Source organism: Stegostoma tigrinum, chromosome 7 (assembly GCF_030684315.1).
Source record: "Stegostoma tigrinum isolate sSteTig4 chromosome 7, sSteTig4.hap1, whole genome shotgun sequence".
In the NCBI taxonomy this organism is placed as follows: Eukaryota; Metazoa; Chordata; class Chondrichthyes; order Orectolobiformes; family Stegostomatidae; genus Stegostoma; species Stegostoma tigrinum.
In genome coordinates this window covers 72,618,682-72,643,071 of record NC_081360.1, presented here as the reverse complement: position 1 = coordinate 72,643,071, position 24,390 = coordinate 72,618,682, and the positions used below count along the sequence as shown (strand labels likewise).

Below are 24,390 nucleotides of genomic sequence, written 5' to 3'. Positions count from 1 at the left end.
TGGCAACGAAGCCAAATGATTATTTTGTGTGTTTTCACTTGCGAAAAATACAAGGAATCTCTCAGATCTAGAGATCCAAGTGGCTAGAGAAAATGAGTGAAGGGAATAAATTAGTTAGAAGACTGAACTAAAGGAATTAATGTGGCTGAAAATTGATAAATCCTAAGTCTACATTTTGGAGTGCTGAAGGAAATGGTTATAGGAATAGTAGATGTATTGGTGATTATCTTCCAAAATTCTACAGATTCTGCACTGATTCCTTCAGACTATAAAGGTGGCAAATATGATCCTGTTATTTAATAAGGGAACAAAACAGAAAACAACAAACTGCTGGCCTGCAAGGCTTACGTCAATAATGAAAATCTAGATTCTATTTTAAAGAATGTGATAAATAGATAAATGGATCATAATGATCTGAGCATAATCAGAATGAATTTACTAATAGAAAGACAACAGGCTCGTCAAACACAGTTTTTTTGAAAACGTTACAAACAACTCTGAAAATCTAAAGTCAGAAGGCTAATAAGAAAAATTAAACCACATGGGATAAAAAGTAATGAAGTGTCATGGATTAGCAATCGGCTAACAGAGAAAACAGACTGTAGAAATAAACGGATCATTCACACACTTGCAGGCTGTCACAAGTGGGCTACTAAAAGAATCAAGATCTGGTCCTTGGCTGTTCACAATATATGACAATGAAATGGGAATGGGAGGATAAAATATAATATTTCCAAATTTACGAATGATACAAAGTGGGAATCAGCATTGCAAGGAAGACAAAAAAGCTTCAAGAGGATTTAGCTTCCTGTCTGGATACGAATAAAGCAGATAGAATACAACGAAGAAAAATGAGAGGTTATCCACTTTGCTGATGAGAACGGATGTGCAGAGCATTTCCGATATAAGAGGTTGGAAAATGTAGATGTATAAATGGGCCTGGATGCTCGTCAATTTGTTATCAAATACTAGCATGCAGACTATTCAGGAGACTAACGGAATGTTGGCCCTTATTGCAAAATGGTGTGCATACGATAGTGAAGTCTTGCTCCAAATATTTGGGAACTTAGTTAGATTGCAGCTGGAGTAGAACATAGAACATAGAACATAGAACAGTACAGCACAGAACAGGCCCTTCAGCCCAAGATGTTGTGCTGACCATTGATCCTCATGTATGCACCCTCAAATTTCTGTGATCATATGCATGTCCAGCAGTCTCTTAAATGTCCCCAATGACCTTGCTTCCACAACTGCTGCTGGCAACGCATTCCATGCTCTCACAACTCTCTGTGTAAAGAATACACCTCTGACATCCCCTCTATACTTTCCTCCAACCAGCTTAAAACTATGACCCCTCATGTTAGCCATTTCTGCCCTGGGAAATAGTCTCTGGCTATCAACTCTATCTATGCCTCTCATTATCTTGTATACCTCAATTAGGTTCCCTCTCCTCCTCCTTTTCTCTAATGAAAAAAGTCCGAGCTCAGTCAACCTCTCTTCATAAGATAAGCCCTCCAGTCCAGGCAGCATCCTGGTAAATCTCCTCTGAACCCTCTCCAAAGCATCCACATCTTTCCTATAAGAGGGCAACCAGAACTGGACGCAGTATTCCAAGTGCGGTCTAACCAAAGTTTTATAGAGCTGCAACAAGATCTCACGACTCTTAAACTCAATCCCCCTGCTAATGAAAGCCAAAACACCATATGCTTTCTTAACAACCCTGTCCACTTGGGTGGCCATTTTAAGGGATCTATGTATCTGCACACCAAGATCCCTCTGTTCCTCCACGCTGCCAAGAATCCTATCCTTAATCCTGTACTCAGCTTTCAAATTCGACCTTCCAAAATGATGGTCACCTCACATTTATCCAGGTTGAACTCCATCTGCCACCTCTCAGCCCATCTCTGCATCCTGTCAATGTCCCGCTGCAGCCTACAACAGCCCTCTATACTGTCAACGACACCTCCAACCTTCGTGTCATCTGCAAACTTGCTGACCCATCCTTCAATCCCCTCATCCAACTCATTAATAAAAATTACAAACAGTAGAGGCCCAAGGACAGAGCCCTGTGGAACACCACTCACCACGAACTTCCAGGCAGAATATTTTCCTTCTACTACCACTCGCTGTCTTCTGTTGGCCAGCCAATTCTGTTTCCAAACAGCTAAGTTCCCCTGTATCCCACTCCTCCTGACCTTCTGAATGAGCCTACCATGGGGAACCTTTTCAAATGCCTTACTGAAGTCCATATACACCATATCCACAGCTCGACCCTCATCAACTTTTCTAGTCACATCCTCAAAGAACTCGATAAGGTTTGTGAGGCATGACCTGCCCCTCACAAAGCCGTGTTGACTGCATTTAATCAAGCCATGCTCTTCCAGATGGTCATAAATCCTATCCCTCAGAATCCTTTCTAACACCTTGCAGACAACAGACGTGAGACTTACTGGTCTGTAATTGCCAGGGATTTCCCTATTTCCTTTCTTGAAGAGAGGAATTACATTTGCCTCTCTCCAGTCCTCAGGTACGACTCCAGCGGACAGCAAGGATGCAAAGATCTTCACCAGTGGCGAAGCAATTGCATTTCTCGCTTCCCAAAGCAGCCGAGGACAAATCTGGTCCGGGCCTGGCGACTTGTCAATCTTAATGTTTGACAAAATTTTCAGCACATCAGCTTCCTCTATCTCTATCCATTCCAGCATGCACACCTGCTCTTCAAAGGTTTCATTCACTACCAAGTTCGTTTCTTTCGTAAAGACAGCAGCAAAAAACTCATTTAGGGCTTCCCCTACCTCCTCAGACTCCACACACAAGTTCCCTATGCTATCCCTGATCGGCCCTACTCTTTTTTTGACCATTTCTCTTATTCCTCACCTAAGTGTAAAATGCCTTTGTGTTCTCCCTAATCCGTTCTGCCAAGCCTTTCTTGTGCCCCCTCCTGGCTCTCCTCAGACCATTTTTGAGCTCCTTCCTCGCCTGCCTGTAATCCTCTCTAGCTGAGCTTGACCCTAGCTTCCTCCACCTTATGTAAGCTACCTTCTTCCTTTTGACGAGAAGCTCCACCGCTCTCGTCATCCAAGGTTCCTTTATAGTATCGCGTGCAATTTTGGTTTCCTTATCTCAAAGGTATTATTGTCATACAGGGAGTGGAACAACGGTTCACCAGGCTTGTTCCTGGGATGGTGGGTCTGTACTTTGTCAAGAGTATGGGCAAACTGGACCTGTAGAGAATTTTGAACAATGGGAAGTTATCCCATTAAAAGTGCCAAACTACTTAAAAGGGATAGACAGGGTGAATACAGGTGAGATTTCTACCCTAGTTGGGGAGGAAGCTATTTCAGAGGAAATAGTGGGACTACAAGACATATTTCCATAAATACAAGGAATGGCACTAAGACCTGGAACTCTGTATATCAAGGATTATAAAGCTTATGATTAAGAACAGAAACTTACTGCAAACACCAAAGACCAAATACACGCAGTCACAGGTATTAAAATAGGGGAACTTGGAAAGGAAACCAGGAAAGCAAAAGGTCTGCATAAGAAAGAATCAGTTGGTAGAACAAGGAACTTATGGGGATTTTTAAAGATATAAAGAGCAAGAGAATAACCAGGGAAAGAGTAGAGCCTGTTACAGACCATCATTAGACTTTTAATTCCAGATTTTATTAAGCTGAAATTCCATCATTCGCCACAATGGATTTCCAACCCACATCTCAGAATATTACCTAATTGTCTGAATTATTAGTCTAGAAACAAAACTACTACATTAATCATATCCTTTTCTAATAATATACATATCACTTGATCTCCTGGTGCATTTGAAGTGATGTTATTGCATTTCCACTGTTGCACAATGATGTAAAATAATGTATCTAATTAAATAAATTTGTGCATCATGATATTTTTAATTGGGTGATGTTCCCCTAAAGTTTGGTAATTAGGGAAAATGAGATTTGTAAAAAATTCTTTTACCTTGAAAGATTCCATGTCTGACAGCAAACAGGCGCTCTGCATTCTAGCACGTAGATGTGCTCCTTCAGCTGATGTTCCCAATTTAGCTAAGACTTCTGACTGTTCTTCCAATAAATCTTCTGTCATTGGTGCTGGTTCCTGACAGGAAGGAAGTTTCAGTGAATCAAAATGATTGTGTTAGGTTTGCTCCCTGTGCTTTCTGGTAATTGTGGAAAGGAGGATAGGGAGAAGAAAGCCTGATTAAAAGAGCAAGAGAATACACCTTAGATTGGTCTAATGATACACTGAATAATACATTTGATTATTATACAATACTGAATTGTGAAAAATCTAACAGACCAATCCTCTGACTTTACCATGGCTCTTTTTCAAAATTTCTTGAATTGGTCATGGTTATAAGATCTATCATCCAAGTTGAAGGTGGTGAAAGGGAATGGGAATGTAAAGTATCACATTATCATTGCACTATAACTGGTTCCTTTTGCACTGTCGGTATTTCATGAACAGATGGTGACACACAAGAGAATAATGGGAACTGCAGATGCTGGAGAATCCATGCTAACAAAGTCTGGAGCTGGATGAACACAGCAGGCCAAGCAGCATCTCAGGAGCACAAAAGCTGACGTTTCAGGCCCAGACCCTTCATCAGAAAAGGGGGATGGGGAGAGGGGTCTGAAATAAATAGGGAGAGGGGAGGAGGCGGACCAGAGATGAATAGAGGAGAAGATAGGTGGAGAGGAGAGTATAGTTGGGGAGGTAGGGAGGGGATAGGTCAGTCCAGAGAGGACAGACAGGTCAAGGAGGCGGGATGAAGTTAGTAGGTGGGAAATGGGGGTGCGGCTCGAGGTGGGGGGATTGGTGAGAGGAAGAACAGGTTAGGCAGGTGGGGATGAGTTGGGCTGGTTTTGGGATGCAGTGGGGGAAGGGGAGGTTTTGAAGCTTGTGAAGTCCTCATTGATACCATTGGGCTGCAGGGTTCCCAAACGGAATATAAGTTGCTGTTCCTGCAATTTTCGGGTGGCATCGTTGTGGCACTGCAGGAGGTCCAGAATGGACATGTTGTCTAAGGAATGGGAGGGGGTGTTAAAATGGTTCGCGACTGGAGGTGCAGTTGTTTACAGTTCCCTCACACCCCGCCCCCGCAATAACCGCCCAAAGAGAATCCCCCTCATCCTCACATACCACCCCACCAACCTCCGGATACAATGCATCATCCTCCAACACTTCCGCCATCTACAATCCGACCCCTCCACCCAAGATATTTTTCCAACCCCACCCTTGTCCGCCTTCCAGAGAGACCTCTCTCTCCACAACTCCCTTGTCCACTCCACACTCCCCTCCAACACCACCACACCCGGCACCTTCCCCTGCAACCGCAGGAAGTGCTACACTTGCCCCCACACCATCTCTCTCACCCCCATCCCAGGCCCCAAGATGATTTTCCATATTAAGCAGATGTTCACCAGCACATCTGCCAATGTGGTATACTGTGTCCACTGTACCTGTTGTGACTTCCACTACATTGGGGAAACCAAGCGGAGGCTTGGGACCGCTTTGCAGAACACCTACACTCAGTTTGCAATAAACAACTGCACCTCCCAGTCACGAACCATTTTAACTCCCCCTCCCATTCCTTAGGCGACATGTCCATCCTGGGCCTCCTGCAGTGCCACAATGATGCCATCCGAAGGTTGCAGGAACAGCAACTCATATTCCGTTTGGGAACCCTGCAGCCCAACGGTATCAATGAGGACTTCACAAGCTTCAAAACCTCCCCTTCCCCCACTGCATCCCAAAACCAGCCCAGCTCGTCCCCACCTGCCTAACCTGTTCTTCTTCTCACCTATCCACTCCTCCCACCTCAAGCCGCACCTCCATTTCCCACCTAACTTCATCCCACCTCCTTGACCTGTCCGTCCTCCCCGGACTGTCCTATCCCCTCCCTACCTCCCCAACTATAGTCTCCCCTCCACCAGGCTTCTCCTCTATCCATCTTTGGTCCGCCTCCCCCCTCTCCCTATTTATTTCAGACCCCTCTCCCCATCCCCCTTTTCTGATAAAGGGTCTAGGCCCGAAATGTCAGCTTTTGTGCTCCTAAGATGTTGTTTGGCCTGCAGTGTTCATCCAGCTCCACACTTTGTTATCTTGGTGACACACAAGTGCGTGTTTATAAATGTGTGATTTTTTTTCTTTCTATTTGATTGTTGTTGACCAGTCCAGTTCCAATGACCTTGTTTATTATGACATACGGATATTTTAAAGTAAGGAAAATCCTAGGTGTTTACTTTGCAAAATTATCTAGGGCTAGGAATTCTGATGACATTTCTACTCCCCGCTGTCATTTTTCAGCTGTTTAAGCAAATCCTTCTGAGGGTCCTTCAAGTTGATAAGCGCACAGTCTCATCCATTCTGTGATAATCAATGAAGTACTACAGTAGAAAACAATTGTCTTTTAATTAAAAGTTGTGTGGAATCTGCAAATTATTTTTACATGTTTAAAAGTAAATTTTGAAAGTTTCTATCAAATCTGACAGCATCACTTGAAATTTTCTGCATGAGTAAGAAATACTCCTTCATGGGATCTGGAGGCCCTCAAAATGAAAGTGTGTGTACATAAAAGAAGTAAATAAGAGAGCCATGTGACTTGCAGACTAGAAGGAGAACCACAGACACAAGAAGAGCTACACACAATGCAGCTGAAGGAAGGATCATAGCTGGGTTGCACACAAAGAGAAAGCAGACAGGAACAGAAATAGGAACATACTCTACTCCTGAAAAAGCAAATCACTCTCAGGAAGGGGTCAGCTTTTTGTTGGACTGTAAAAGGAGATAAGTGGTCTTGGAGTCAACGTGCAAGCTGCTACAAAGAGATCTATAATAATTCATGCATTCGCAAACATATTATAGCTGCAATCAGATTTAATAATCAGGATTGGAACTCCTGCCCGATTATTTTCGAGGTGAATTTGAATGCATCAACTATTAACTCAACAGAGATCAATAAGTTTAGCAGCGACCTGGAAGTGTTTGTCAGTCTCTCTGCTTTCTTGGTAAAAGTATCCACTTGGCCACGGATCTAATGAAATACGTTGAATCTATTCACAAGGGATGACTTTAACAATTAACAAAAATATTCAACATATAACAACTTCAAAGTACCCTAGTCAGGCAGACATAGGGTACATCGGAAGAAATGTTTCCTTTCATGCAGTGATCAATAACTACGAGCAAACATTTAAAAGGTAAAGGTCAAGTGATTTAAAGGAGGATTTACGGAATAATTTTTCAACCAGAGGATGGTGGGTACTGGAACTCACTGTCTGAAAGAGTTGTAATGGCATGAACCACCACAACATTTAAGAAGTATTTGGATGATCACTTGAAGCACAATAGTACACAAGGCTACAAGTGCTAAAAAATGGGACTACTGTAGGTTAGTGCTTGATAACTGGCAAACACAATTAAAGAGGTAATTCATGATTCTCAGCAAAACTATTTTTTTTAAAAAAAGAGAGCGATAATCCAACCACGGCTAACCAAGTAAGTTAAATATATCAAGTTGAAAGTGAAAGAGCATAAGGAGGTAAAAATCAGCGATACCCTGAAGACTGGCATAAATTCAGAATCCAGAAAAGGGGGACTGTAGATAATAAAGACAAAGAAAATAAACTATGAAGGCAATTAGTGAGGAATAAAAACTGACTAGAAGAGCTTCATTTAATATGTAAAAAGGAAGACAGAAGTCAAAGTGGACATGGGCCCTTTGGAAAATAAGTCTGGAGAGATGGTTTAGGGAAGTGGGAAAATGGCAGAGGGATTAAACCGATACTTTGCATCAGTCTTTATAGTGGAAGATATTTCAAATATCCCATTAATACTCAAGAATACGAGGGAGCAATTAAGTGCCATCTCCATCTCTTAAGAAGGTGTATTAGAGAAACTTGAGGGGCTTAAGGCAAATAAGTCCCCTAGCCCTGATGGCTTGCAACCCAGGATCCTAAAAAATATGTAGCTACAGAGATAGCAAAGCTTGTAATTTTCCAAAAATGACTGGATTCTGCAGAAATTCCAGGGGATCCAAAAACTGCTAATGTTTGAGGGTCTGAATGGCCTATTCCTGTTCCTATTTCTTATGGTCTTACTGTACCATAAAACACAATGACTATAATACTATGACAATTTTAAAATGCAGAATTGGAAAGTAATGTTTGTTTTATTCAAAGCACTTCATACCTGTGTAACTGGAATATAAAGTGGATCTCCTGTACAAATCAGAGTCAAGTTGCCATGTTGATGAAGACGCCCTTCAGGTCTCCACTTATGGATATCCTTCTTCCCACCATCTTTCTCCTCTCCTTTTGCTGCTTCTTCTTTCATGTCACCATCTTGCAATTCTTCTGTGTCACTCAGACATTCAAAAAACTCATCTTCACTATCACTCCACGAGTCCCACGATTTCTGCTGAGACGTTTCTCCTTTAAGGCATTCTGGTGTCACTTTGCTACTTGACACCTTCCTCTCCATGGAATCGCCCAGTGCATTTTCAGCTGTTTGTTTCCTTCCATCGTCTCTTGCTTTTTTCCTCTCAATGCAGCAATTCAGCATCTTAAAGTTAAAAATAAAAGTTTTCACAGGAAGCTAAAAGCTTTTACCATTGTCCTTTTCATTCTGAACCTTCCTCTAATGTTCAAAGGTTCCAATGCAGTGCTGCAGAGGGTAAACAGCAGATACCAAAACAACTCAAAGGGCCTTCTGTTCCACAATTCTGTGGTCACAATAATCACTGTTGATTCTCACATCTACCACAAAATTTCAGTCTATTACTTCCCTCTCATTTCCCTTTTTAAAATATTTTTTGATCATAACTGAATTGCTCCCAATGAATGGAGTGCTACTGTACAGTGTTCTGATTTAAAGTGGCAGTTAAGCACAGACAGGAAGAAAGGAAGAGGCAATGAGAGAACATTGTATGTATAATGATGCTGCAACTCCAACCAAATGTTCAAGATTGAATAATAATCTGTTTTGCAAAAGTGAATTAAAATTCACACAATAGTATGCTACAAACAGTGCGAATTATTGGAAGTTGACTGCCATACTGATGTAGAATTACAAAGAATACATGACATACAAACCGGCCATTCAGACCGAACAGTCCACTGTATTCCAATGAAGACTCTTGCTGTCTTTCCTCATCAAAATACATCACTGCAAGCTTCTACCTAATCCCCTCACCCAACAAGTTCACCAAGCCTCCCACAATACTCACTCCTCATTTCTTGTGGTTACATGTTCCACATTTGCATCACTCCCTGTAAAGATATTTCTTATGAATTTCCTACTTGATTGATGACTATCTTAGTGATGAACTCTAGTGTTTCGTAAGTGGAAACACTGTCCACACGGTCAAAAACTGTTCTAATTTTAAAGAACCTTAGGTCACAACTTAGCCTATCTTTTCAAGACAGAAGCAGCCCAACCTGTCTATCATTTCCCTACCAGAATTTGCTGATTCATCCCTGCACATATTCACAACTTCTTCAATGACTGAATTTTTTTACGACATGGCAAACACAAATATGCAGTGTACTCCGTATGTGGTCAAAGCAAGGTTCCATGAAAGTTTTAGCAAGTTGTTTCCCTTTCAATTCTCTCTAGAAATAACGCCTAATTTTGAGTATTCAACGGACCCTATTAGCCTGCACTGCTACATTTAGTGATTTGTACATTTTTTTCCCTAAATATTCTTCGGCTCCTTTACTACATTTAAGTTCCAATTCCACAAGTAATAAGCTGACTCCTTATTTTCTATCAAAACGTAATACCTACACACAATGTGAAATACACATACCAATTAGATGTCCATTTTGCAAGTCCATCAAGGACATCTTGCATTTTGTTTTAGTCCTCCTCAATTCTGACTATCCCCATCACACCTCCATAAATTTGGTGCCATCTGCCAATTTCATAATTATTTTGCTTCTAAAATGATAAGTTGTTAACAAAATTTGTGAAAGATTGTGGTCCCAGCACTGATCCAAACGGGATGCGCTTTCCACCTAATACTATCAAAAGATTGAAACCCAAGCAAGCAGGAACATTGTGTATGCGGCAGCTCTAAGTAGATACTGGGATTTTGGTCTAAGTCAATTATTGGCTCCAAAAGGTTCAGTGGTTTTGAACAATAGTGTAGGCATAAGAGGTCTCAATGGACAATCAATGTAGAAAACTTCAAGGAAAACCAACCAGAAAGAAAAGCACAGAAACTCTGAGCAGGAATAGGTCATTCAACCCTGCAAGTCTGCTCTGTCGTTCAGCATGAATATTGCTGATCAATGCATAATCTTGCTTTCTCCTCATATCCCTGTCATTAAAGACTTGGCATGCTTCAATGGTAGAGAATTGCACAGGTCCACTGTCTTTTGAATATAGAATTGTTTCCTCACCTCATGCCTAAATTGTCTACCCCATACTGTGAGACTGTGTCCAGTGCTTCTAGAATTTCCAACCAGGAAAAACATCCACTTTGCATCTAGTTCTTGTCCATGCATTATGCTCACTGTTGCCATGATGTTCCTACATAGAATCCCGAGTGCAGAAAGAGGCCATTTGGTCCGTTGAGTCCTCAACGAGCCTCTGAAGAGTATGCACCTGGACACAATAACCTTCTGCATCCTCACATTTATCATGGCCTCCTAGCCTACACATCCCTGGACACTACAGCCAATTTTAGCTTCACCTATCCACCTAACCTGCACATTTTTGGACTGTAGGGGGAAATTCATCCAGACAGAGGGAGAACGTGCAAACTCCACACAGTGACCTAAAGGTGGAATTAATCCAGAGTTCCTGACAATAAAGCAGCTGTTCTAAACACAGAACCAGATTTACTTTATATATCTGCTTGGGTTCAATCCTCAACCTGACAGCAAATCCTGTCTTGTTGGGTTGTTTTGGTCATTCCGCCATCTCTTTTACCTACTTCTTCAAACCAATTAATTGAGATTGTTTAAATCTCTCTCATTATTCTAGGTCTTCTTTCCCTAATTTGATATTTCTTCTTCCTTCATCTATTACACAGACATCTCCAGTAGTGCGTTTGATCCTTTATCATATTTTATCTGTCTTGACACAGAATCCATTTTAGTTTTAATGATGGATGTGTCACCACTTTCCAATGCCATCATGCTGTCTTTACTCCCGAGTTTCCGGTTGCCAGTTATCAGCAACCGTATAGGCACCACGGATGGACATTACTGTGCGTGCGTGTATATGTATATGTATATATAGTTCCTCCCACAGCATAATTTACATCTTTTTAAACTCCTATTCTACCAATCTGTTAATCCTGGTTTTAAACTCTCTTATTTGAGTCTGCGCTGTATTTATTTTTCTGGTTTGTTCCATTTCTTGTAGATATCTAGTTTCTAGATTAAGATAGGAGGGGATACAGTTCTGATTGCTGAAATGAAAAGATATGGGTAACAAAAACAAATTTGCATATATGATGCTTTGCTCAGTTAAGTGAGCATTAGCTGCAAAACATGAACTAAAAATATAGTTCAAAGTATAATCTTTAACACGATTCAAGAATCTAAAAGTACCAGAACTACCAGGGATGATTCCCATGTGGAACAGATATGGTGAAAAGTGTTAGATGTTTAAAGTGCAAGTCCAATATCAATTTGCCAGAGATATTTGTGAAACATTTACACAAAATGCATATTTTCATAGTTCATGAGAATTAAAGGAGAACGATGTCCATTACTACTGAACATTAAGCCAAACTGTTTGCTGTTGAGAGAATTTTTTTTAAGCAGTGCAATGCATTCAAAAGCTTAATGAGATATCAGAAATTTAATATTTACCTTTTTTTCATTATAAGTAAGGACACAGTGTTGGCCTAAATTCAAGAAGAACATGACAATACTATTCTTTTCCTCGCTTTGAGATATTTAATCAATTCAACTCAAAACATTTTAATGAATAAACCTTAACATGTATATCATGAAATTTGATGGTGCAATTTTCAATCCTACCTGCAGTTTCTGATGTAACAGGCAGCATTTTAAATCTGGAGCTCCGGTAGCTAACCTGCAAAAGAGGACTATTAATTTGATTCTTTCTTCATGATTGTATTGTTGTACAATTCTCTCATTCAAAACTACATTCAACAAAATCATCCTTCAAAATCGCTTATTAAATTTTCACATACTCCAAAACATCTTAGGATCTAGGCATCTCTGCATTTTAGCTGAGACTCTCTTCAATCTTTGGAGGTTTCGTAACGTGTAACATGACTTTCCATACTACAGTTTGGTCTGTCTATTGTTTTCCAATGCTGTTCTAAACTTATGAACAGTTTGTAATCTGAGATGACAACTGGAAATGCAAAGATTCAAACCTAGGTTTCTCAATGCATGGCAGATACTTTATTTTAAAAAAAACTTACCCTGGTATAAGATAATTATTTTCCAATCTGTACCGCATTTCCAACACAAACTCCTGCCATAAATGGGCTACGCCCCTCATTCCTCCATGATAAAAGTTAACCATACAAAGACACAATGACAGTTTGTACGTCAGACTGTCTGAGGGAGCAGATTTAAATTGGCAATAAAGATTCTGGCAAAAAGAAAAAAGAAAATATTAGAAATTTAAGATATTTACAAATTTTTAATGGAACAGAGCTAATTTTATTTCAATAATAAAAAAAATCTGGAAAGTGAGATGGAATGAACAGATGATACATCAGAAGCAGTGAGACAGGAAATGGATAAGTAGCTCCCTTTAGTCAACCTGAATGATTAAAAAAATTCTCGTCATGGCAGCGAGTGGAATTTGAATTCCATTAAACAAAAACCTTGAATTAAGAATCTACTGATGACCATGAAACCATGGTCAACGGTCAGAAAAACTCATCTAGTTTACTAATGTCTTTCAGGGAAGGAAATCTGCCACCTTCAGCTGGTCTGGCCAACATGTGACTTTAGACCCACTCTCAATTGCCCTCTGAAATGGCCTAGCAAGTCATTCAATTGTACCAATCACTACAAAGTCTCAAAGAAATGAAACTGAATGAATCATCAGGCATTGACTTAGGCACCAGAAAAGACAGTAGCAGAAACATCCCTGTCAACGATGCAAAGTCCTCCTCACTAACATCTGAGGGCTAGTGCCAAAATTGCGAGAGCCGTCTCTTGGGCTAGTCAGGCAACAGCCTGACATAGTCATACTCAGAATCATACCTTAAAGACAATGTCGCAGACACCATCACTATCCCTGATTATGTCCTGTCTCACTGGCAAGACAGACCCAGCAGAGGTGGCGGCACGGTAGTATACAGTTGAGTAGGAGTTGCTCAGAGTCCTCAACATTGACTCCAGAACCCAAGTTTCATGGCTTCAGGTTAAACATGGGCAAGGAAACCTCCTGCTGATTGCCACATACTGTCTTCCCTCAGCTGATGAACTGGTATGCCTCCATGTTGAACACCACTTGGTGGAAACTCTGAGGATGGCAAGGGCACAAAATGTACTCTGGGTGGGGGATTTCAATGCCCACCACCAACAATTGCTCGGCAGCAGAACTACTGATCAAGCTGGTTAGATCTTAAAAGACTTAGTTACTAGACGGTGTCTGCAGCAGGTGGCGAGAGAACCAACAAGAGCGAAAAACATACTTGGCCTCATCCTTACTAATCTGCCAGCTGCAGACGCATCTGTCTATGACAGTCTTGGTATCAGCAAAGACTGTACACTCCTTTTGGAGATGAAGTTCTGCACTCGATTTGAGAATAACCTCCATCGTGCTGTGTGGTATTACCACTGTGCCAAATGGCATAGACTTCAAACAGATCTAGCACCACAAGACATGGCATCCAGGAGGCGCTGTGGGCCATCAACAGCAGCAGAACTGTATTCCAGCACTATATGTCACCTCAAGGCCCGACATATCCTGCATTCAACCATTATCATTCAGCCAGGGGACCAACAATAACCATGCAGAATACAGGAGGACATGGCAGGAGCAGCACCAGGCATACATGAAGATTAGGTTTCAACTTGATGAGGCCAAACAGGACTACTTGCACGCCAAACAACATAAGCAGCAACTGATACACAGAGCTAAGCTACCCCATAACCAATGGATCAGATCTCATTCCCGCAGTCGTGCCACATTCAATCATGAATGGTGACAGATGATAAAACAATGCACTGGAGGAGGAAGCTCCACAAATGTCCCCATCCTCAAATGATAGAAGAGCTCAGGACATCAGTGCAAAAGTAAAGGAGTGGATGATCCATCTCAGCCTCCTCCAGTGGTCCCCAGCATTATAGATACCAGTCTTCAGCCAATTTGATTCACTCCACATAATATCAAGAAACATCAAGAAGCACTGGATACTGCAAAAACAGGGACAAGAGCAGAATTCCAGAGGGGAGGTGAGGGTGACAGCATCACTGAGCCCTAGCAAAACTGGAATTAATGAGTATCAAGAGGAAAACTGTCTGGTGGTTAGAGTCATACCTGACACACTGGAAGAAGGTCGTGGTTGTTGGAGGCCAGTCATCTCAGCTCCAGGGCATCTCTGCAGGTGTTCCTCAGGGCAGCATCCTAGACTAAACCACCTTCAGCTGCTTCATCAATGACCTTCCCTCCATCAAAGTCATAAGTGGGGATGTTCATCAATGACTGCACAACGCTCAGCACCGTTTGTGACTCTTTAGCCACTGAAGCAGTCCGTGTTCAAATACAACAAGATCTGGACAATATCCAGGCTGGGGCTGACAAGTGGCAAGTAACATTGGTGCAAAACAAATGCTAGGCAATGATCATCACTGACAAGAGATAATCTAACGACCACCCCTTGACATGCAAAGGCATTACCATCATTGAATCCTCCCCACTATCAATTCCTGGGAGTTATCATTGATAAGAAACTCAACTGGACTCACCACATAAATGCAGTGGCTACAAGAGGAAATTAGAGGCTAGGAATACTATGAGGAGAAACTCACCTCCCATCTCCCCTGAGCCTGTCCACCATCTACAAGGCACAAGTTCGGAGTGTGATCGAACACACCCACTTGCCTGGATTAATGCAGCCCCAACAACAGTCAAGAAGCTTGACACAATCCAGGGCAAAGCAGCCTGCTTGATTGGCACCACATCCACAACCCTCCACTCATTCCACCACCAACGCAAATAGCAACAGTGAGTACTATCTGCAAGATGTGCTATAGAAATTCACCAAAGATCTTCAGACAACTTCCATCTAAAAGAACAAGGACAGTAGATACATGGGAATACCACCACCTGCAATTTCCCCTCTAAGCCACTCATCACCTTGATTTGGAAATATATCACAGTTCCTTCACGTTTATTGGGTCAAAATTCTGGAATTCCTTCCCTAATGGCATTGGGTTGACCTATAGCAGGAAGACTACAGGAGTTCAAGGCGGCAGCTCACCACCACCTTCAAGGGCAACTGGGACAGGCAATAAAAGCTGGTCAACCAGCGACACCCATATTCCACAAAATGAATAGATTTTTTAAAAACTAGCAGACATACTTTGAAAAAAAAAAGGGCATTAAATTATTAACTACCACAGAAGGGTTCAACTGCACCACAACAGATGGTGGAATTTGAATTCAATAAATTTCTGAAATTAAGAATCTTATGATGACCGTGAATCCATTGTCGATTGTCAGGGAAAAACCCACCTGGTTCACTAATTTTCTTTAGCAAAGGAAACTGCCATCATTACCTGGTCTGGCCTACATGTGACTCCAGACCCACTGCAATGTAGTTGACTCCTAATTGCCCTCTGGCAATTAGGGATAAACAATAAATGCTGCCTCGCCAGAGGTGCCCTCATCCTGTGCATGAACAATGAAAAAAATGTCTGTGCTGCTGTGATTCTATGACATTTTCGACCATAAGATGGAGGAGCTGAGGTAAGCCATTCAGCCCATGGAGTTTGCTCCACCAATTACTGAGATCATGGCTAATCTGACAATCCTCAACCCCATGTTCCTGCCTTTTCTGCCTAAACATGGATTCACCTACTGATTAAAAGAAAATCTCTCTCTCAGCCTGGAGTATATGTTATGCCCTAACCTTTGTGGTAATGAATTCACTTTCCTCAGAGAAGAAACTCCCTTTCATCGGTCTCAAATATGCGGCCCCTTATTTTGCATCAATCCTGTCAAGTTCCCTAAGAATCCTACAGGTTTCAATAAAGTTTCCTCTCATTCATCTATATTCTGACAAGCATAGACCCAAACTATTCAATCTCTTTTCAAGGAGAAAAGGGCATGCAAAAGCAGGAATAATGCAGTGAAGTGTAGATTGCTGCAACAGATTTTAGGGGGAGACAATGGTCTGGTGGTATTATCGCAAGACAATTAATCCAGAAACTCAGCTAATGTTCTGGGTACCTGGATTCAAATCTCGCCATGGCAGATGGTGGCATTTAATTTCAATAAACAATCTGGAATTAAAGGTCTAACGACGTCCATGAAATTATTACCATCAGAAAAACCCATCTGGGTCACTAATGTACTTTCGGGAAGATTATCTGCCATCCCTACCTGGTCTGCCTACAAGTGACTCCAGACCCACAGCAATGTAGTTGACTCTTAACTGCCCTCTGGTGAATTAGAAGTAGGCAATAAATGGTGGCTTTATCCAGAGATGTCCACATCCCATGACGAAATTTAAAAAAGAATCAGCTGACATAAATCAGACAACTGGAGGCTTACGTACACTGTACAATGTGATGACATTTTAAACAATTTTTTTTTAAGAAAGAAATCCACATGCCAGATGCCAAACAAAACAGAATTAATACTTTGACACTTACGTAATTCACAAAAAAAAATGCTTTACACGCAATTAACTATCAGGAATGCTGAACCAATATGTAATTCCCAACTGCTTTAGGTTCTACAATGTCATGCAGGTTAATGTTGAAGGAAATCTCAAAGTAAAACCAAATAAAATCTTCCCTCATGAGCAATAGCGAGCAAAAATGCAAGTTAGAATGGTTACAGTTCAAAGGACAAAAATCAATAAAGTTTAAATTGTTGTTAGCAATCCCAAATTTGAGCATTGCTGAAAAGAGGCATTCTATGAAAGCCTTTCACATTGCATGAATGAAGACAATTCACAAAAAACACCATGTGGCAAAACAATATTTACACTTTTTAAGAGGAGAGTCACAGAGCACAAAGAACCTACAGCCATCACATCTGTACCAGTCAAAAGCAGCTGTTCTAAATCCCATTTTCCAGCACTTGGCCCACAGCTTTGCATGCCATGGCACCATTGGTGCACATCTAAATACTCAAGTGTTATGACAGTTTCTGCTTCTACTATTTTTAGCGTGTCTCGGTATATTCCTTTGCCTTGATTGCCCTACCCAAGCTCATCACATTTATCTTGAGTGAATTCTATTTGGCACTGATCAACCCATCTGACCACCGTCTCTAAATCATCTTTGAGCTGATGTCTATTGTCCTCATTATTTACCCATCAATTTTTGTCTCATTTGTGAGCTTAATGATCAACCTTCCCACATTCATGTCTAAATCATTTAGATAAATCACAAACAGCAAGGGTCCCAATAATGACCTCTTTGGCTCCTCTGTGTACAGACTTACAGTCAGAAAAACGGCCCTCAATCGTCACCCTCTGCTCCCTGCCACTCAGTCAATTGTGGATCCATGGGCTCTTGAGCTTTGCAATCAGTCGCCAATGTGAAACTTTACCAAAGAAGAGTGCTGATTGGTACAGGCATTGTCATAGAGAAAGCACCAATTAGATGATGACAGACAGTTAACTGCCAAGCTTTAAGCTTTAAACTAATCAAGTTGATTCTGATTAGTCAAGACTTTACCTTGAGAAATGAACCAGAGAATGGCCAACACCTACTTTGTCAATTTGAAATTCATACAGCACATACAATTCTTGGCCTGCTCACAACTGTTTAGCAAATGCTGTCCAATTGTGGAATCACATTTCATGTTGGATATTGTATTTTGAGTTTTGCAAGGCTGGTTACACTGACAACCCACGAACACTAACAACTGGGTTTACTTGGGGCAGACACACAAAAATTGAAAACTACATATGTAAAATACACAAGGCACACAGTACAGCAGGCACACTGTGCCTGTTCCAACTCAGCAAAATAGAAAGTAGGTAATAACTATTTTCTGATTCATTTCTCAAGGCAATGCCATGACTAATCAGCATCAACCTGCTTGGTTTGAAAATTAATCAGTTTGGCAGTTAACCATGAATCATTACCTAACTAGTACATTTGTTACAGCAATGCTACTGCCTAGTACAGGCCACTTACCAACCAATCAGTACTCCCCTCTCAAATTATAAATTTTTTTTTCCCCTTACATGGTACTTTTGTGAATTGTCCAAATGAGTGCAAGGCTGAACAAAAAAAATGATTTATAGATAATGGAGGAGGCAGAAATGAAGAGAAAAGAGAAAAGCAATGGAAAATATTATATATTTTCAGTGCTGTTGCCCTGATCCTCTCGGATTATCTAAAAATATTGGCTGTTCGGAGGAGGTACATATCTAATATGGAATGGCCTAACTAGCTTTCATCTAGTAGTGTTTGGTGATCCTAGAAATTAATCTTGGACATTACACCTTTGCTACTCTCCAGTCCTCACATACAATATGCACACAGACATGCAGATACCTCCCTATTACCTTTCTACTGAATGGAATTATCCAAATAGTGAAAGGTTGCTGGGTTCTGAGAAATGTGGATGTCTTAATGCATGAATCACAGAAAATCAGTATAGCAGTTATAGCCAGTAATCAGCAAAGTTCTGTTTTACTGCAATTGAATTGAATGCAAGTCTAGGGAGGTTATGCTTCAGTTATATAGGGCATTGGTCAGGCTGCATCCATAATACTGCATACAGTACTGGACACTATACTTACAGCAGGATATTAATTTGTGGGAAGCATATAACAAAGTTTACTGAATGATTATTGGGAACGAGCAGATTGCTTTGAGAGGAAAACCTTGGCCTGCCTTCTCTGGAGTATAGAAGAGTTACAGGAGATTAAATTTGAAACATGCAAGATCCTTATGGATTTGAACTGGTGAATGTTGAAAGGATATTTTGTCGTGTGGCAGGATCTAGAACTAAGGTTACAGATTAAAAATAAGGGGTCGCACATTTAAAACAGAGATGAAGAAGCATTTTTCCCCACCTCAGAGAGCTGTCTCTCTTTGGAATTCCATCTTCAAAAGGCAGTGGATACTGAATTTTTAAATATTTTTGAAGGTAAAGGTAGATAGATTCTTGATTACTAGGGGGATGAAAAATCAGGGATATGCAGCAATATCGAGTCGAGCTTAAAAATCAGATCAGCCATGATCTTACTGAATGGTGGAACAGCAAAGGATAGAGTGGCCTACTTTTTAAATATGTCCATATGAATCTAATCGTCTGAACTGTTTTTCTTTCATGGTGCAAAATTTAAGGACTTAATAATAGAAAATAAATAAGAACTTGAAACTAAATAGGGTCTTCCATAACTCAACAGTGCAGCTACTTTCCTATCTATGAAGTACCTCTGAAGCGTACTCATTGCCCAGTGAAGTAGTTGACGCTCCTTCAGTAAACGTTTTTAAAGCTACAGTAGATTTTTTTTGAATAAAGGAATTAAGGGATACGGTGAGAACGCAGGTAAGTGGATCTGAGTCCACAAAAAGATTAGCCATGATCTTATTGAATGGCGGAGCAGGTTCAAAGGGCCGAACGGCCTACTCCTGCTCCAATTCTTATGTTCATTGCTGTACAATAGGAAAGAACAGCAGTCAATTTGCAGGCAGTATGGTCCTGCAAATAGCACGGAAATAAATTAGCATCAGTTTTACGCCTTGGTCAAGTGATAAATATTTACTAGCACAAGGAGAAACTCCTTACTCTTGCCCAAATAGTACAGTGAGATCTTTTGCATCTACCCAGGAAGTTAGCCTTCAAATGAGAATTTCTGCAAAACTTCAGCATGCCCTCCACAAGACTTTGAAGAGTACTTGAGATTGTGTACTCAAGTATCTGGAGTCCACGATTTTTTGACTCAGGCAGGAGTGCTACTAAAGATTCACAGCTGGCATTTAGGACTTTTGCTTGTGCTTCACAAGGAACTGCATACATAATCAACACTAAAGTTAATACTATGTATTAGTTCAGAACAAGAATTTAATAAGAAATAATAGTGAACAATTTGTGTATGCTTTATCAAGTTCTGTGGCAAATTCAACATCTTCAACCGTAATCATATTACTACTTTTATCCGATATGCTTATAAATAGGATCAGAAGTGCTGAGTTAGGTGGGAAGGAACAAACATGCCTAAAATTTATATCAGTTATCAAACGATATTTTTCTGCAACATACTAAATAAAAATTCCAACATCCAACAATAAATTATTTCAAAAGACTTTCTAGATTGAATTGAAATGATTCTGGAACCTACATAACTCTCTTCCTCAAACGTAGCGACATTACTTCCTCTTGAGGTACTACGTTTAGCGTTAGACACATCACCAGCAGCATCTGGGAACAGAAACTAAAAATACAAAATAACAAGTTAGACTACATTTACTTTGTCAAGGTGTGTGTGCTTGGAAGTTAATTGAATTGGTGATTTAACTCTTGTACCCATATTTACCTGATAAATGTATTTTCCATCACAGTTCACAATATTTCAATAAATGCTTCACTGAAGAAATAGAAAATAACTCAGCAACATGAAACTAAATTGCCATCTTATTTCATCAACAGATTTAAATTTTTATAACTATTTTGAAACTGCTTGCGACAAAAAATTGGGTACTTCATCCTTTGGCATGGTGCTCACTCCTTTAAATCCCATCAGAATGCATAGGCTATTTAAAAGCCAACTACAATCAGATTCCTCTACCAACTTTATGCAGTTCTGTGTTGCAAGATTCAATTACAGAGAATTAGCTAATGCAAAATTAAACAATTCTACACCATTGTTCAGTTTGCAGTTGATTGACAATTTCTTTGTGAAGTTTAATAGTTACACATTCAAAATTAAGTAATGGCCACCGACCTCATTTGAGTTTTAAAAACAAAATTTTATTTTAAGTGGATAGTCTTGTAATTAATTATTGTCAAACTCCAAAAAAAAATCAATTTGAACATAGAACATAACAGCACAGTACAGGCCCTTCGGCCCTCGATGTTGTGCCGACCTGTCATACCGATCTCAAGCCCATCTAACCCACACTATTCCATGTATGTCCATATGCTTATCCAATGACAACGCAAAATGTACCTAAAGTTGGCGAATCCACAACCGTTGCAGGCAAAGCGTTCCATTCCCTTACCACTCTCTGAGTAAAGAAACTACCTCTGACATCTGTCCTATATCTTTCAACCCTCAATTTAAAGCTATGCCCTCTCGTGCTCGCCGTCACCATCCCAGGAAAAAGGCTCTCCCTATCCACCTTATCTAACCCTCTGATTATTTTATATGTCTCAACTAAGTCACCTCTCAAACTTCTTCTCTCTAATGAAAACAGCCTCAAATCCCTCAGCCTTTCCTCATAAGACCTTCCCTCCATACCAGGTAACTACCTAGTAAATCTCCTCTGCACCCTTTCCAAAGCTTCCACATCCTTCTTATAATGTGGTGACCAGAACGGTACACAATACTCCAAGTGCGGCCGCACCAGAGTTTTGTACAGTTGCAGCATAACCTCTTGGTTCCGGAACTCGATCCCTCTATTAATAAAAGCTAAAACACTGTATGCCTTCTTAACAGCCCTGTTAACCTGGGTGGCGACTTTCAAGGATCTGTGTACATGGACATCGAAATCTCTCTGCTCATCTACACTACTAAGAATCTTACCATTAGCCCAGTACTTTGCCTTCTGGTTACTCCTACCAAAGTGCATCACCTCACACTTGTCTGCATTAAACTCCATTTGCCACCTCTCAGCCCAGCTCTGCAGCTTATCTATGTCTCTCTGCAACCTACAGCATCCTTCGTCACTATCCACAACTCCACTGACCTTAGTGTCGTCTACAAATTTACTAACTCATCCTTCTACGCCCTCATCCAGGTCATTTTTATAAAATGACAAACAGCAGTGGACCGAACACCGACTCTTGCGGTACACCACTAGTGACTGGTCTCCAGGATGAACATTTCCCATCAACGACCACCCTCTGTCTTCTTTCAGCAAGCCAATTTCCGATCCAGGCTGCTATATCTCCCACAATTCCATTCCTCCGCGTTTTGTACAATAGCCTACTGTGGGGAACCTTATTGAAATCCATATACACCACATCAACCGGTTTACTCTCATCTACCTGTTTGGTCACCTTCTCAAAGAACTCAATAAGGTTTGAGAGGCACGACCTATCCTTCACAAAACCGTGCTGACTGAAATTACCAAGAGCAGCTTAGATTAATAGAAATGCTCAAAGACAAAGAAGCAAGGAAATCTCATTGTGCAATATCTGGAAGTAGCTTAAGGGGCATTAGCTGAGACTTTAGAGTTATGATCTTCTAAATGTTGGTTGCTTGAGGACCAAGATGATGGTTTGTATTTTATAAATCAGAAAGAAAACTGTTGACCTTGAAGACAGCCACCTACGAAGAATCAGCAATTTCCTTCATCCCAAAGTTATTTTGAATCTGATACCAAGTTAAGACACTCTCCAGCTGTCCAGCAAAAGTAATGTCATCAAGCAGGGTAAACAATAATCACAAAGAAGAATTCTTAGAAACCAAATCAGGACAAAAATATACTGATCGTCTTGCAGTTTTATAGAATTTATGAAGTGATTCAATCAATAAGGTGAACACAAAGGTAAAGTAACAAACTTCAAAATAATTAAACAGTGTGGAATCTCAAATGGAAAAAAATTGCGTTACACAAAATCCTTGTTATGTGTGGGGAATTGGGGCACAGGCTTCCCAAAGATAACAAAACATGTGGATAGTGCTCCTAAGCAACAATCCTATGTATCATGGAAGATCAGGTGAGTCAATGAGAAAACAAACAGGGTCTGGGACCAACCTCACGAGCATGCGGATGTACAGGTAATAAATCAGCGGATAACAGAAATGAGTGTTTGATTAGATTAGATTAGATTAGATTCCCTACAGTGTGGAAACAGGCCCTTTGGCCCAACAAGTCCATACCGCCCCTCGAAGCATCCCACCCAGACCCATCTCCCTACAACCCACCCACCCCTGAACACTACGGGCAATTTAGCATGGCCAATCCACTTAGCCTGCACATCTCTGGACTGTGGGAGGAAACCGGAGCACCCGGAGGAAACCCATGCAGACACGAAGAGAATGTGCAAACTCCACACAGATAGTCACCCGAGGCGGGAATCGAACCCAGGTCCCTGGCCCTGTGAGACTGCAGTGTTAACCACTGAGCCACTGTGCCACCCAATATTCAAATATTAAATTAGTTCACGGGGAACAAAATAATTAATTAGTCAGCATTACATCTCATGACTCGTATTAAAACTCTAGCTAAACCTCATTTTCTTGGCACAACTTTATGGGTTTTTAATAGTAACATTACAACAAGAAGAGGGAATCTCTCATTAACTCAATTTTTTCTTAAAGATTGTACCAGTAAGGACTTAACAAGCACCCTGTGGAACAGCAGCCACTTCTGGATTTGTGCAATTAACTGTTCATGTTTAAACACTAGACATTGTTTTGTGTTTCACAGAATACTGATGGTGAAAACGGATTGTTTCAACAAATTACGGTGAAACTATGCCAAACTCTGGGCCAACAGTGCACACTAAATATCCAGTTACGACCAGGAATTATTTATATGCCTTTTATTAAAAAAGTGCACTTAACAAGTTTAAACTTGAAAACAGAATCTGAGGGAGGTATTCTATTTTCTCAGTAAAAACAAGACAATTTAAGATACGTTCAGTAATTAATAGCAATCAAGTAGTAAAATAAGATTTGGATTACATGACTTAAAGTGCATTACTCAAAGCTTATCTAGATCTTGAGGCCCAGGTGAACAATATCAAACATTTAGGATTTCCACAAGAGAGTTAATACATGAGCTCAAGTAATGTGGAGCAGCAATAAAAAAAATTGAAGGCATTTAGAAACATTTACTTGCTAACTTCCCTACCACTCAAAAATTAACAAGATTACATGAGGTTTCTGTTATTTTGTTCCTCAAGACCAATTCTTAAGAAATCTGTAATAATATTTAAGATTTTCAGAGTTAATGGACTTTAAAAATCATTTTTTTTATGATACTGCATATGAAAACTTTAGGACAGTCTTGTGTAATTTATGCTCTCTTTCTATACCAGAGACAGTAAAGTTAC

At 40.5% G+C, this 24,390-nt stretch overlaps 1 protein-coding gene across 5 annotated transcripts in view; it reads right to left on the bottom strand.

The window, feature by feature from the left end:
• The window catches only part of rab3gap1 (RAB3 GTPase activating protein subunit 1), a 100,586-nt gene that overhangs the window by 23,299 nt on the left and 52,897 nt on the right, over window positions 1-24,390 (bottom strand). For all 5 annotated transcript variants that reach the window (XM_048534432.2, XM_048534434.2, XM_048534437.2 and 2 more), the window contains 5 exons: window positions 20,507-20,599; window positions 12,431-12,603; window positions 12,018-12,072; window positions 8,212-8,583; window positions 3,979-4,116 (listed from right to left, as the gene is read on the bottom strand). In XM_048534432.2, the coding sequence (XP_048390389.1) occupies window positions 3,979-4,116; window positions 8,212-8,583; window positions 12,018-12,072; window positions 12,431-12,603; window positions 20,507-20,599 (831 nt within the window). The remainder of the gene's footprint in view (window positions 1-3,978; window positions 4,117-8,211; window positions 8,584-12,017; window positions 12,073-12,430; window positions 12,604-20,506; window positions 20,600-24,390) is intronic.